Source organism: Mobula hypostoma, chromosome 1 (genome assembly GCF_963921235.1).
Source record: "Mobula hypostoma chromosome 1, sMobHyp1.1, whole genome shotgun sequence".
Taxonomy (NCBI): domain Eukaryota; kingdom Metazoa; phylum Chordata; class Chondrichthyes; order Myliobatiformes; family Myliobatidae; genus Mobula; species Mobula hypostoma.
In genome coordinates, this window is record NC_086097.1 from 143992782 (window position 1) to 144007874 (window position 15093).

General features: G+C 41.4%; 1 protein-coding gene across 2 annotated transcripts; it reads right to left on the minus strand.

The window, feature by feature from the left end:
* Positions 1 to 9132: 9132 nt before the first annotated feature.
* On the minus strand, positions 9133 to 14683 carry LOC134342348 (cyclin-dependent kinase 5 activator 1-like). Of its 2 annotated transcripts, none has more exons than XM_063040370.1 (2): positions 13861 to 14683; positions 9133 to 13086 (listed from the first exon to the last, which is right to left on the minus strand). In XM_063040370.1, exon 2 carries the CDS (start codon positions 13012 to 13014, stop codon positions 12106 to 12108), a length of 909 nt encoding a protein of 302 aa, XP_062896440.1. In that variant the 5' UTR covers positions 13015 to 13086; positions 13861 to 14683; the 3' UTR covers positions 9133 to 12105. The 2 variants fall into 2 exon arrangements, with proteins under 2 accessions (XP_062896440.1, XP_062896431.1); XM_063040361.1 differs by having other exon boundaries at positions 13622 to 14681.
* Between the last annotated feature and the right edge of the window lie 410 nt (positions 14684 to 15093).

Here is a 15093-nt window from a genome sequence, read left to right on the forward strand (position 1 = left end):
ACTATGTGGGGTGTCACAGCACTTGCTGAGCATGCTCAGAGTTTTACTTCTGCTAAATAATAATTCTTTCTAAAAATAATACTTGTGGTATAATGTGACCACATTGGGCACCAACTATGATGGTGTTGGTTTTGTTGACCATGAACGTCTAAACTCAAATTAAGTTGTTAAGCCCTAAGGGAGATTATATTGTAACAATCTTCAAAGACTAGTTCACTTCCCTGTTTCTTCTCCATGGCATGTTTAGCTGCCAATAGTCATTATTTGAGTGGTGGGTCCCCTCTTCCTAACAAGGAGAAGATACTTCCAGCTAACAAAGTAGTTTAAAACACAGTTCATTTATTTTCAGTGATGCAGGTTTAAACCCAAACAACATTCTTAAAACACATTTAAAACTTACAGAGTATTTCCATCTTTTAAAACATTTCTAAATTACAAACCATTTCTAACACACAAAGTATTTCTAAAACACAAAGAATTTCTAAAACACAGGTTCAATTTTTATAAACTAAAAAGATATATCAAATGATTTCTCCGTCACAGAAATTGACGTCAGCGGAATGGATTCTAGTGAACCCCATGTTTCTTTCATGCTTCTTAATGTTCTTTAACCATTCCTAATAACCCTGAACTACTCTCTACATTTATACGCAAACAACAGGAATTCTGCAGATGCTGGAAATTCAAGCAACACACATCAAAGTTGCTGGTGAACGCAGCAGGCCAGGCAGCATCTATAGGAAGAGGCGCAGTCGACGTTTCAGGCCGAGACGAAGGGTCTCGGCCTGAAACGTCGACTGCGCCTCTTCCTATAGATGCTGCCTGGCCTGCTGCGTTCACTCTACATTTATACAGTTTCTTTGTCACTTGGGTGACTTCACGCGTATATGATATTTCTTCAGATACCCTTTTTTACACAAAAGGTTTAAAAGATTTTTGGAGACGCAGTTCCCAGCTACCCACAATTAATGCTATAAAGCTAACTTCCTTGAGTACATAAAACTTCCTACTTATTAATGGATCAGTTGTTGATACGTATTGGGTGGCAGGGTGGAGATACATTTCTACCAAATGTGTAAGATGCTCCTTCCTTCCGCTAGCCTGCAGATCACCCTTGGGCAAGGGTAACACCTGCTTTGCCCCCTGATCAGGCTCACTTGAAGCCATGGGAGCAGGTGGTGGATGGTTGTGTGAGCAGCTGGTGCATATCACAAGTCCTGGTTATGCAAACCCTGAAGCCAAGCAGACAATCCATCCATCTTGTAAAGACACTGCCCAGAAGGTGGCAATGGAAAACCATTTCTGTAGAAAAATTTGCCAAGGGCAATAAGGGTCAATGAGGCCATGACTGCTAAGTGATTTGTGGTCTACAAGTTTCTTCAAATTAAGCAACTTAGCCAGCACTGTCTGTTTTGAAACAAGTCACACCAAATAATCCATTGTCTTAAACTGCACTTCTTGAGGAGCGATAAACCAGGTGCCATGACCAACATTCTATTTTTTAAACAGACAATGCTTCTTATTTGCAAAGCTGCTCTATAGACAGTTCTTTGTTTCACCTTTAAACTGATTATTACTTTGCATTTACATTTTTAAGAGATGAAGACTGGCTCCCGTGTCAAAGCATATAGTTGGAAGTTTAACCTACAATGTTCGATCTTGACAAATGCCAGCTGCTGTGTTTAGAAAGCAGAGTTTGCCCCCTGACCCAGGAAGCAAATATCTATCACACTCACACCGCTAACAACCTTAGCTTGATTCTTATGATAAGTTGCTACTTATGTGGAGTTTGTGTGTTGCCCATGTGACCATTGTAGATACCTCAGATGCTCCAGTTTGCTCCCCCATCCCAAAGCCATATAGCTTGGTAGATTAACGGTGGACTCTAAATTACAATTTGGGCATAGGTAAATCAAGGGGTGCTGATGAGTATCTGGGGGAAGTTACCATGAAAAGAACGGTGGAACGTGAATGATGGAATTGCTCTGACAGCTAACACAGGAACGGCGGACTGAATGGTCTTATACTGAGTTGTAAGGAAACACGTCAAGCTCTCTCCCCCAGAATGGTCAATAATAAGAAAACTGGAACATTGGAACTTTGCAGTAATCATTGATAAGGAGGGCAGAAGCTAAGTTGCCTTTGCAGATAAATGGAGATAAGATGCTGATCAGTTAAAATCTACTTCAAGGGGAGAATAAACACCAGGAGGTTAATGGCCCTTTGTGCTGCCTGTTCGTTAAAACTGAGGAGCACAGAAATTTCTTTCCCAAAGGTTAGTGAGTGTCTGCCTCAAGGATGACAGAGGTCAGATCATTAGATGTATTTAAAGTGGAGAATGGTAAATATATGAAACATTATGGAATTCTGCCACAGGAACGGAGGGCATGATTGCATTGAATGATGAGGCAAGACTGAGGGGGCTGGAAGCCTACATGTGCCCCTGTTTCCTTACATTCTTACACTCAGTAGCCATTTTGTTAGGTACACCTGCTCGTTAACAGGATTATCTAATCAGTTAATCACGTGGCAGCATTTCCTATGCATAGTCAAGAGGTTCAGTTGCTGTTTAGCCCAAACATCAGAATGAAGAGGAAATGTGATCCAAGTTACTTTGACCCTTGGTGCAAGACAGGATGGTTTGATTATCTCAGAAATTAATGATCTGTGATTTTCATGCCCAACAGTTTCTAGAATTTACTTAGAATGGTGTGAAAAACAAACAAAAAACATCCAGTGAGCAGCAGTTCTGTGTGCAAACATGCTTTGCTTTGCTAATGAGAGGCCAGAGGAGGATGTCCAGACTGGTTCAAGCTGACAGGGTGACAGTAACTCAAGTAACCGTGGATTACAAGAGTGATGTGCAGTACAGCATCTCTGAACACACAACACTTTGAACCTCGAAGTGGATGGCCTACAGACGGAGAAGACCACACCAGGTTCCACTCCTGTACTCAGTAAAGTACACTGAGGGTATGTTCATTTGCCAGGTTCCATGTTTCATTTGTGAACATGTGAATAATATTGCCATCCTGATCGCAATGAAACAACCTGTCACCGCTCACTGCTGAAGGTTAGGGACAAAGAATAGCAACCTCAGCAAGCTACCAAAGGGGCAGCCAAGCACATGCGAAATTACAAACAGATTTATCTGCGCTCTTAGGACAAGAGGAGGGAGGAGGCAAAATGAATATTAGCAGAAAAGAGGGAAGGATGAAGGTCAAGTGTTTCACCGCTCAAGGCAAGTTCCAATTCTAAGAGTGACAGTGGACTGCAACAAAGAATTTTACACCTGTTAACAATAAAATCTCAAATTTTATTCAGGTAGATTGCCACGGATTTTGAAATTAACCTCCATACTTAACAAAAGTAGGGGGTTTCCAATCCAGTTGAGAAAAACTAGAAAATTTCTTAACTAAACTTAACTCATGTGGGGCGGGGGAAGGTAGCATTGTAATGTAACAGCTACTCTACTACAGCTCCAGTGACCCAGGTTCAATTCTTACCACGGTCTGCAAGGAGTTTGTACTTCCCCTCTGACTGTGTGGGTTCTTCCCACATTCCGACGCCGTACGGGTTAGTAGGGTAATTGGTCACATGGGTGGAATTGGATAGCATGGCTCTTGGGCTGAAAGTCCTGTTACCGTGCTGTATCCGTAAAAAAAATACATCTTTACGAGGGAGGCTAGACTGAATCATCGAACTTCATAGCTGAACCATAAATATATACACTCTACATTTCACCTCCACTGTTATTTGCACAGCAGCTCACAGGATTGCACAGGAATAGAAACATAGAAACATAGAAAATAGGTGCAGGAGTAGGCCATTCGGCCCTTCGAGCCTGCACCGCCATTTATTATGATCATGGCTGATCATCCAACTCAGAAACCCACCCCAGCCTTCCCTCCATACCCCCTGACCCCTGTAGCCACAAGGACCATATCTAACTCCCTCTTAAATATAGCCAATGAACTGGCCTCAACTGTTTCCTGTGGCAGAGAATTCCACAGATTCACCACTCTCTGTGTGAAGAAGTTTTTCCTAATCTCAGTCCTAAAAGGCTTCCCCTCTATCCTCAAACTGTGGCCCCTCGTTCTGGACTTCCCCAACATCGGGAACAATCTTCCTGCATCTAGCCTGTCCAATCCCTTTAGGATTTTATACGTTTCAATCAGATCCCCCCTCAATCTTCTAAATTCCAACGAGTACAAGCCCAGTTCATCCAGTCTTTCTTCATATGAAAGTCCTGCCATCCCAGGAATCAATCTGGTGAACCTTCTTTGTACTCCCTCTATGGCAGGGATGTCTTTCCTCAGATTAGGGGACCAAAACTGCACACAATACTCCAGGTGTGGTCTCCCCAAGGCCTTGTACAACTGCAGTAGTACCTCCCTGCTCCTGTACTCGAATCCTCTCGCTATAAATGCCAGCATACCATTCGCCCTTTTCACCGCCTGCTGTACCTGCATGCCCACTTTCAATGATTGGTGTATAATGACACCCAGGTCTCGTTGCACCTCCCCTTTTCCGAATTGGCCGCCATTCAGATAATAATCTGTTTTCCTATTTTTGCCACCAAAGTGGATTATTTCACATTTATCCACATTAAATTGCATCTGCCATGAATTTGCCCACTCACTCAACCTATCCAAGTCACCCTGCATCCTCTTAGCATCCTCCTCACAGCTAACACTGCCACCCAGCTTCATGTCATCCGCAAACTTGGAGATGCTGCATTCAATTCCCTCATCCAAGTCATTAATATATATTGTAAACAACTGGGGTCCCAGCACTGAGCCTTGCGGTACCCCACTAGTCACCGCCTGCCATTCTGAAAAGGTCCCATTTATTCCCACTCTTTGCTTCCTGTCTGCTAACCAATTCTCCACCCACACCAATACCTTACCCCCAATACCGTGTGCTTTAAGTTTGCACACTAATCTCCTGTGTGGGACCTTGTCAAAAGCCTTTTGAAAATCCAAATATACCACATCCACTGGTTCTCCCCTATCCACTCTACTAGTTACATCCTCAAAAAATTCTATGAGATTCGTCAGACATGATTTTCCTTTCACAAATCCATGCTGACTTTGTCCGATGATTTCACCGCTTTCCAAATGTGCTGTTATCACATCCTTGATAACTGACTCCAGCAGTTTCCCCACCACCGACGTTAGGCTAACCGGTCTATAATTCCCCGGTTTCTCTCTCCCTCCTTTTTTAAAAAGTGGGGTTACATTAGCCACCCTCCAATCCTCAGGAATTAGTCCAGAATCTAACGAGTTTTGAAGAATTATCACCAATGCATCCACTATTTCTTGGGCTACTTCCTTAAGCACTCTAGGATGCAGACCATCTGGTCCTGGGGATTTATCTGCCTTCAATCCCTTCAATTTACCTAACACCACTTCCCTACTAACATGTATTTCACTCAGTTCCTCCATCTCACTGGACCCTCTGTCCCCTACTATTTCTGGAAGGTTATTTATGTCCTCCTTAGTGAAGACAGAACCAAAGTAATTATTCAATTGGTCTGCCATGTCCTTGCTCCCCATAATCAATTCACCTGTTTCTGTCTGCAGGGGACCTACATTTATCTTTACCAGTCTTTTCCTTTTTACATATTATAAAAGCTTTTACAATCCGTTTTTATGTTCCCTGCCAGTTTTCTCTCATAATCTTTTTTCCCCTTCCTAATTAAGCCCTTTGTCCTCCTCTGCTGAACTCTGAATTTCTCTTCGGGTGAGCCACTTTCTCTGGCTAATTTGTATGCTTCTTCTTTGGAATTGATACTATCCCTAATTTTTCTTGTCAGCCACGGGTGCACTACCTTCCTTGATTTATTCTTTTGCCAAACTGGGATGAACAATTGTTGTAGTTCATCCATGCAACTCTTAAATGCTTGCCATTGCATATCCACCGTCAATCCTTTAAGTGTCATTTGCCAGTCTATCTTAGCTAATTCACGTCTCATACCTTCAAAGTTACCCCTCTTTAAGTTCAGAACCTTTGTTTCTGAATTAACTATGTCACTCTCCATCTTCATGAAGAATTCCACCATATTATGGTCACTCTTACCCAAGGGGCCTCTCACGACAAGATCGCATATAGGGATACAACTGTCACAGGCCTTGTAACATTTCACATCTGTACCGTGCTTAAGGTATCTTTTGCAAGCTGATTATTTAAATTGGCTCATTCAAGTTGCTAATGGTAATTTGCAAGGAGGCCTTCATTGTTCCCCAGGATATATTAAACTTAGTCACATTAAAAACAATTGAATTATATAACAGCTTGCATGGCCAGTATTTATTGTTCAGTATCGCCGGGCCTCAATCCTAGAACTCAATACCCAACGGCACAATGAGTGCATTGTCTTTGGACTCCAGTACTGTAGTACAAAGTGGTGGCTCACTACCACCTTCTGAGGAGTAATCAGGGAAGGGCAAGAAATGATCACAGAAATCAATACTGGTAAAAGGTTACCATAATTGGGCAACTCCCCAGCAATTTTATACAATAAGTTGGCATTCCTGACAGCCGAGAGTCAACCAGCTTGGTGTGAAATCGAATCCATAACTAGGTTCAGATGGGCAGTATTTTTTTGTAAATGAGAATCCAACAGCTTCGAAGTTACTTTTGCAGACAAAGGGTATTTGTATATTGTTTCCAAAAATCTCAATATCTATACTAGATTGTAAACTTAAGTTTCCTGGGTTAGCACTCCTATGAATTATTGGCCTAACATAATGACCACACTAATATAGCCCATTATCTCACCATCTATATTCTTTAAGATGATAGATATGCCATACACAGATTTCTTGAATGTCTCTAGTTACAGAGAAAATGGCATTGTTTAAAGTGTTAACAGAAGAGATTCTGCAGACGCTGGAAATCCAGAGGATCAATCACAAAATCCTCCTGAGGAACTCAGCAGGTCAGGCAGCATCTATGGTGAGGAATGAAGAGTCAACATTTTGGGCTGTGACCCTTCAACACCTCTGGAAAGTAAGGGCATAGAAGCCAGAATAAGTAGAGGAGGGAAGGAGCAAAGCTGACAGTGATAGGTGACACCAGTTGACGAGGAAGATAGGTGGGTGGTGAAGGGGGAACGAAGTGAGAAACTGGGAGGTGATGGGCGAAAGAGGTATAAGGGCTGAAGGAGGAGGAAGTTGATAGGAGAGGAAAAGGGAGCATAAGAGAAAGGGAAGGGGTACCAGAGGGAGGTGACGGACAGATGAGAAGGGGTAAGGATGGAACCAGGACTGGGAATGGAGAACGTGGAGGAAGATTGGGGCAGGGGGGGGAAGGAATGGGAAGAAATTACCAGAGGTTAGAGAAATTAATGTTTATGTATTCTTTTGATTTTGTGTTACCAGCAAATCTTTAGCAAACTTGGATCATTTCAGTAGAAGTTTTTCCAAATGAAATGGAGAGAATACAAATGAAATGGAGATGGGCAAGGGCTGAAAGAAATGTGGAGCCAAGTTTCTAACTAGCAGAGGAGGATTCAGGGGGTTAGATGGACTTTCCTATGTCCATATTCTCTAAGTGGAATTACTTTTGCCAACTGAACTCAGAAATGGGTGCAATTCCTTCAATTTCCTTCCCAACTGCTGCTGCAGCTTTGGCAGATGGTTCATAAAAATTTAATTAAAGAGTCATAAACCACGACAGCACAGAAACAAGCCTTTCGACTGATCTAGTCCATGCCAAACTGTTTCCACCTACTCGGACCATAGCCGTCCAAACCCCTCTCATCCACTTACCTATCCGGAACTTCCCTTAAGTGGTGCAGTTGAAGCCACATTGACCACTTCCACTGGAAGCTCATTCCACACTCACAACATCCTGTGAGTGAAGTAGTTTCCCCTCAGAGTTCACTTATATACTTCGCCTTTCACCCTAAACCCATGACCTTTAATTCTAGTCTGACCCAACCTCAGGTGAAAAAACTGGCACACATTCACCCTAACAATCTCCCCTCATTCTCCTGTACTCCAAGGAATAAAAGTCCTAACCTATTGGGGGATAGAGTTCAAGAACTGCAAGGTAATGTTGCAGCTCTATAAACCTCTGACTAGACCACACTTGTAGTATTGTGTTGAGTTCTGGTCACATGATAGGATGTGGAAGCTTTGGAGAGAGTGCAGAGATTTATCAGGGTGCTGCCTAGATCAGAAACATGTCTTATGAGGAAAGGTTTAGTGAGCTAGGGTGTTTCTCTTTGGAGCAAAGGAGAATGTGAGTTGACTTGATAGAGATGTACAAGATGATAAGAGGCATAGATAGAGTGGACAGCCAACACCTTTGTCCCATGGCTGCAATGGCTATTACAAGAAGGCATAATTTTCATGTGATTGGAGGGAAGTATGTGGGGGGAGAGATGTCAAGGATAGGTTGATAACAGAATGTTAACTGAATGGAACACACTGTCAAAAGTGGAGGTGGAAGCAGATACATTAGGGACATTTAGGAGACTCTTAGGCACATGGATGAAAGAAAAATGGAGAGTTATGTAGGAGGGAAGTGTTGAGTTGATTTTGGAGTAGGTTAAAACATTAGGACAACATAATGGGCCAAAGAGCCTATACAGTTTTATGTTCTCTCCAAACTTTCCCAAATAATTTAAGTCCTAAAGTGCTGACAAATTTTCTTTCCAGTATTTTGATATTGCTACCTTTTCTGTAGATAGTGTCGGAACTGCACACAATACTCCAATTTCTGTCTCACTAACATCTTATACAACTTCAACATAGGATACATGAAGATCCTCCGACAACACCATAACATTGGATCAGGAAAGATGCTAAGGAAATTTCCAAGATTTTCCTTTAAGCAAAAATTACATTCTATTGACTTAGATTTCATGTTAATTTGGGGTTAGACTAGGGATCACTCTAGACCAATATATTACCCTGCATTGATAATGGAAGAAATCTTATCATTTCACCAGTATGCTTAAAAATTATTTGGCAGTGCAGTAAAGTTGCTGAGCTAACCATGAAATTAGCAGAAAGGTAAATACTTTTCTGTTGCTATTGGCATTAGTCAAGGGAAGGAGACTAATTACTGTCCCGGAGAATTCCCTGCTTTCTAGAAAAAATAAGTTTTATAAAGGAGCATTCTATCTATTGAGATAAATATCATCTTATTTCATTGCATGGAGAAAGTCTGGACCTTCCCAAGTGAAACAACTGCAGAAGGCTTATGTAATTGAAGAGCTAGGATACACTGAAGACACAACTCTAAAAATAAATGAGATTAGAAATGAGTAGAAGGAACCTCTTTGTGAACAGCTGAAAAAGATTGAGATAAGAAGAATGGATATTTAGTGTTGCTTTGGACACTTAATTGAAGGAAAATAATTTAAAAAAATAAAGAAAACAAATTGATTAAATAATTAAAGTGAAGGAAAATGTGGGGGGTACTGGTAGGAGATTAGAACAATGAAATTGGCTTAAAATGCCCTGGGAAAGGTTCAATGCTTTGGGAAGCAAAGGTCATTCCTTTGATGTAAACAACTGGTTTGCAAATACGGCAATAGTTTGATAATATAAATTTGGCACAGATTTCCACCAACTCCCCTTAGCCTCCATTAAGAAAATGACACATCTCTATTGATACACAGCATTGGCAAACAACAGACTGGTAAAAGTTAATTCCAGCAGATCCCTTGAGACATTGGTACCTTTATTGTCATTCAGGAGTGCATAGGTTTACTTTGAACTTCCAATTTTTATTTCAGAATCTCAGCATATGAATTTTTAATTCCAGCCAACCTGGAATCAGAAAATAAACAAACAAGATTGACATATGCATTTTTTTGGTTTACAAGCTCCACCATCTTGAACACATATTCTAAATATAAATTTTCAGAAATGAAGCTATAGTTTAAGCAAAGAAGCAAGTTTTAAAACAAAAATACATGTCTTGGCAGTCAATCTGAGCAAACACATTCAAGGTGGAAGATCTCAAAATTCAAAATTTCATGCAACATTACTAACTCACAGTACAGAAGAAAATACGGAATTAAATAACATTGACAAATATAATCTATTCTCAAATTCTGACAAAAGATTTGAGAAAGTTGATTAAGTTAGTTTACATTGACAACAATTTAAATAAAAAATTCCAATACAAATGCTCACATTCACAGTAGCATCATATTTACATAAGATATTCCAAAATTAATTAGCAGCATTGGCTTAACTGACATCTCTTGGAAGGTGAAAGGGCTATAGAAGATTTCCTGTGATGTTATTAACTTTCAAAAGGTAGTTTTCCCTTTTATTTTTCATGCGTGAACACCTTAATTGCACTCCCTAAGATGTTCAGTTCCCATTCCCAAACCCTCCAGATAAGGGCTGTAAATCTCTGGTTGGAAGCAAGCATAGGGAAGATCCAGCTATCTTTAAACTAGAGGAGACTTTTCTATCTAACATGCATCCATCTTATTTAGCTACACTTGCATCACAAATGAAAAGGAAAGCAGACTGCTTCAGTGCTGATACTGGGTTCTCTTGAACAAGAGCCAAAACATAAGTAGTGATTTAAGCTATGAAGACTTGGAGATACCTATTTTTCCATGGGATTTATGTGAACAGAATTGATAGGCTCAGTTAAATACCAATGTATTATAGCAGCTAAATATCAGAAACCCTGGGCTTCTTATGAGTTATTCCACAGGAGTTCTGCTACCTTTGAATTTTTAAAAAAGTACCAGTAGTGTGGGCCAAAATACTAAGACCCACAAGCAACTTCTTTGTGTAAACAAGACAAGTAATATTAGTAGAATGTACCACTCAGTATTTCAGAAGCACGTCACTTAGATCTTTTAATAGGAGGAGGGATTTTTCACCATAATCAAAACAGGCAATTGGGTTATTTACAAGCTCCCAGTTTTTCATTTTGATGATATCTCCATCTCTCATCTTTCTCACCCAAAGTAGGATTCAGCATTTTGGGTTGCCAACATTTCAAGCATTAAAGGTTAAACCTCCTGACATTTTACAGTGATGTGGAAGAAAATCCACTGGGGAATTTAAAATGCATTTTCTCTCCATCTAGTTACTGAAATAAAGTGGAGGCAGGAGGGAAATAAGGCTCTTTGGGTGGTTGGAAGTGGGATGTCATGTGGTTAAATGCCCTGGATTTTGGAGGTGATCATAACAGTAAGTGATTTCACTTTGTATACACTTGACAGGAAACTGTATTGCTCCTCCCAGGTTCGATAATAGACAGAAGTCTATCTGAGATTCCTTGCCTACAGCTTCACTGGTTATTTTCCACTAGATTCATTTCATTTGGAAAGTTTGGGAGTATGTATGTGGATCCATACAAGGATGGAGGAGAAAACAGGAAAAGTAGTCAAAATCCACAAAGGTTGAAGGCAATAAAGGATGAATAAGATGTACATCCACCAGCCAATGACCTCATTAAGTACAGAGAAATTATACTAACTATAAAATAGCAGCTTTCCACTTCTAACAATTTCTAGAAAAATGTGATGTGCCAATTTTCTAAAAAATATAAATACTGAATGGAGCCGTTTAAAGAGAGACTGCCATTACCAAAATATAGTTCCCCCTCCCCAGCTTCTTAAATCTCTAGTGAATCCAGTTATGTGTGTGTTTTCTATATTGGGTGTCTTGTAATGCTATTCGATTAAGTAAAAAAAATTGCAATTAATGATATGCATTCGTATTTTTTTTCTTTTGGATAACTGATTTTATTTAGGAATACTGGGACGTGGCATGCCAAAAACCATCAGGGGCAGATCCACAGAATACCTAGACAAATATTTACATTATGTCCCCATTTGAAAAGTTTGTAGAGCATTGCACAGATATCCATTTTAATTCCTTGTACTTCATCTCGTTTCTTAAGATATAAAAAGGAAAATGAAGATAATTTTCCCTTTCACAGACAATGATAAAAGCAAAAAGGTCTAACATTTTCAATGTCAAACATCACGAGATCACAGAAGCTTCCTACACAAACCAGTAGGAGGGACACTCAAATTATTCAAAGATATCAGCAACTCTCTAATGAATTACCCACTGGCAGATCTCAGATTGAGGCTGTTTTCTCCATCAGTCACCGATCCAAAGTAACAGAATTCCTGCTAAAGTCATCTCGATTTCCTTCGTTTTTCAAATCCGCAAAGACCTGTGTGAAATAATGAGGATCAGCGTTGATCTGCAGCATTTTGGTACTCATGGAGTTAATAATACGAAGGCACCGGTCCCAAAAAGCATCCTTGGCACTCTCTACTAAAAAGGGTTTCAGTGGGTAGGAGATCTCGTTGCCCATGTAGGAGTAGGAGAGATACAGGCAGGTCAAGAGGGTGGCTTGCAAGTCATGCTCGGTGGCCACCTGGTCCCCATCGATGACATCCCTACAAAGCAAGTAGACAAAGACCACATTGGCTGGTGTGACAAATGCCTGGTCCTGCCAACCTTGAAGCAATAAGGAGCGATCGACACTGCGCAACCAAAGAACAGGATCCGTCGAGGACAAGTGCTTCACCCTGTAGCACCGACGGCAGAGGAACTCTCCCAGACACTTCAGCAGCTCACTGGTGGATGCCTGGACGATAACACGTTTGGGCGATCCTGCTCCACTGTTATGAGAGGAGGCCTTCTTGATGGAGGAGAGTTGTTTGGTGCCCAAAGGGTCAGTGGGTACCTGGAGTTCATAGCTGGAAAGGTTGGCACAAGAAAGAGACTTTTTCACATTTTCACTGTTGAGGAGTACCACGTCATTCTGGTGGTGGTAATGGCTAGGGTTGGACTTCCTGGAGCTTTTCTTCTTGGTTGAGGCCACCAGGCGCTTCCAGGTCAAGGCGGGGATAAACATGGAGTGACGTTTTAAGTTTTTGTCCTTCTGACCATTGTTTTTGGCACTTTGAATGGCGTGGTAGTGATTCAAAGACTTGGAATCGGTACCATCCTCAAATAAACTAGATCTCCTCGAGCTAGGAGACAGAGACAACACGGTGCCCATTTTACGTTGCTCGTTTTCAACCTACGCCTGTGAATTATAGATCCAACACTTCGAGTACTGGGGGGTCGGTGCCTTTAAGAGAAGGGGGAAAATGCCCGATTAATTCGTGCGAATTTCTGCATTCTCGATTTAATGCATTCTAACAAAAACGTCAAATTAACAGAATCATTGCAAATGCAAATCTCGGCGAATTTGCAAATTACACTCCGCTGGAGAGCCAAGTAGCATTATCTGGTTAAAAAGATATCATAGCAATCAGCTATTCGGTGGCATTTGACGTTTAAACGAGGCAAAACAAATCCATTCGACAGCAGTTGAACGATTCCCGGATTAACATCAATTTGTGGCCCCGGCATCAGACCGCCCAGATGACGAAATTGGTCGAAAGGTCCAGCAGAAAATGCACAGATGCAATGCAATTTGGTAGCCCCTCTTGATGGGAATTCCCCCCCCCCCAAATAAATCAGATTCTGGGTCCTGATACATTATAATTTTTTCCTAATTTAATAAATTAAAACGCAACTGTCCACTTCAAAATTATCCTACATACAATTATTTTCAGCAGGCAAAATTTTCCTTATGTATGGAGTAAATTCATGCATCTTACCTGCGTCAGTTGAAATCTTTGTCCTCCTCTGCGGAAGGACTTATTATTAAAATGTTGGTGTTCAAAAGAGGCTGCAAAACGCGTTTTCGCTGTGCGTTGTGTATCAAGTTGACAGTCCACGGCGATTTCATCTAACGCTCCGTCTGGCTCCAGCTGTGTGTGCCGGAAACCAATTATTCAGAAGCCCTTTCAATTCCACCCTTCATAATATCTACTTGCAAAAGAAACAGGCCATTCACCTTTTCAACCAGTTTATTCTTCATCCCCTCCGCCTCTATCTTTGTTGCTCCCACTAATTTTCTAAGGATTCTCGCTGCAGAAACGGCTCCCGACTCTTTCGCATCCCCTCCGCTCTGGCAGCTTCAGTGAAACCGGGCGGCTGAGACTGGGGTGGAGATCTGCAGGCGGCACACGCCTCTCTTCCCCTCCCATTTCACGGACAGAGAATAAAATTCATTCTCTCGGGGGAAACCTGTCTTTTTTTTCGCCATCAGTGTGAATGGTAATTAGCAGATAATCTGTTTTAGTGATGTTGTTTGAAGGACAAATACCAGGTTAAAAGATAAGAGATCCTCTGATTTTTCCCCTCCTCCATTATCACAGAATTGTTTATATTGGGGCACTGGTTTAACATTCCCCTAAAGGTGCCCGTCAACACTGCTTCATTACTGCATTAGCGTGTTGGCCCAGATTTTGCACTCATCTCTCTGCAGAGGGACTGAAATCCAGAACCGGTGAAATGGATGCACTGAGGACAACATTGCACCGCGGGATTAAATAGTGAGGTTGAAATCAACTTCAATACTCGCGTTCTAAAGCACGTACAGGAACTTAAATTTCACAGGTTTTGTTAGCACACAATACATACTTAGGTTTATACATGCACATCCTTAACATGTTTAATCATTATCTGATGCCCGTACCACTGCTGTTTAACCCCAAATCATAGACCCATCTCCCTCTCCATACACACCTCTGTTCTGAATCTACTCGCCTAGTTCTGATGAAAGGTTAGCTCACTCCATTTAAAGCTTGTGCAGCATTTCTGGCAACTAGTGCCTTATTTTCTACAGTGCTTTGCTGATGGACACAATTACACAGATCTCATATCTTTCCACCTCACTTCCTGTAGGGTCATATATTTAGTAGCTTCTTCGCCTCTTTTCCTTCTTGCATTTTTGTCACATCTAGCCTCATATCCTTTCTGCTCAGAACCAAAATAGGGTTTCCCCCCTCGTACCCCATCTGTTACTCATTTTTATGCACACATTCTTTCTCTCACTCTCCTTTTTCTCCCTCTGTCCCTCTGAATATACCTCTTGCCCATCCTCTGGGTCACCCCCCCCCGTCTTTCTCCCTAGGCCTCCTGTCCCATGATCCTCTCGTATCCCTTTTGCCTATCACCTGTCCAGCTCTCGGCTCTATCCCTCCCCCTCCTGTCTTCTCCTATCATTTTGGATCTCCCCCTCCCC

What these genes read in the sequence shown, in the direction of transcription:
- LOC134342348 (XM_063040370.1), bottom strand. Translation starts at nt 13,014, where the DNA reads ATGGGCACCGTGTTGTCTCTGTCTCCTAGCTCGAGGAGATCTAGTTTA.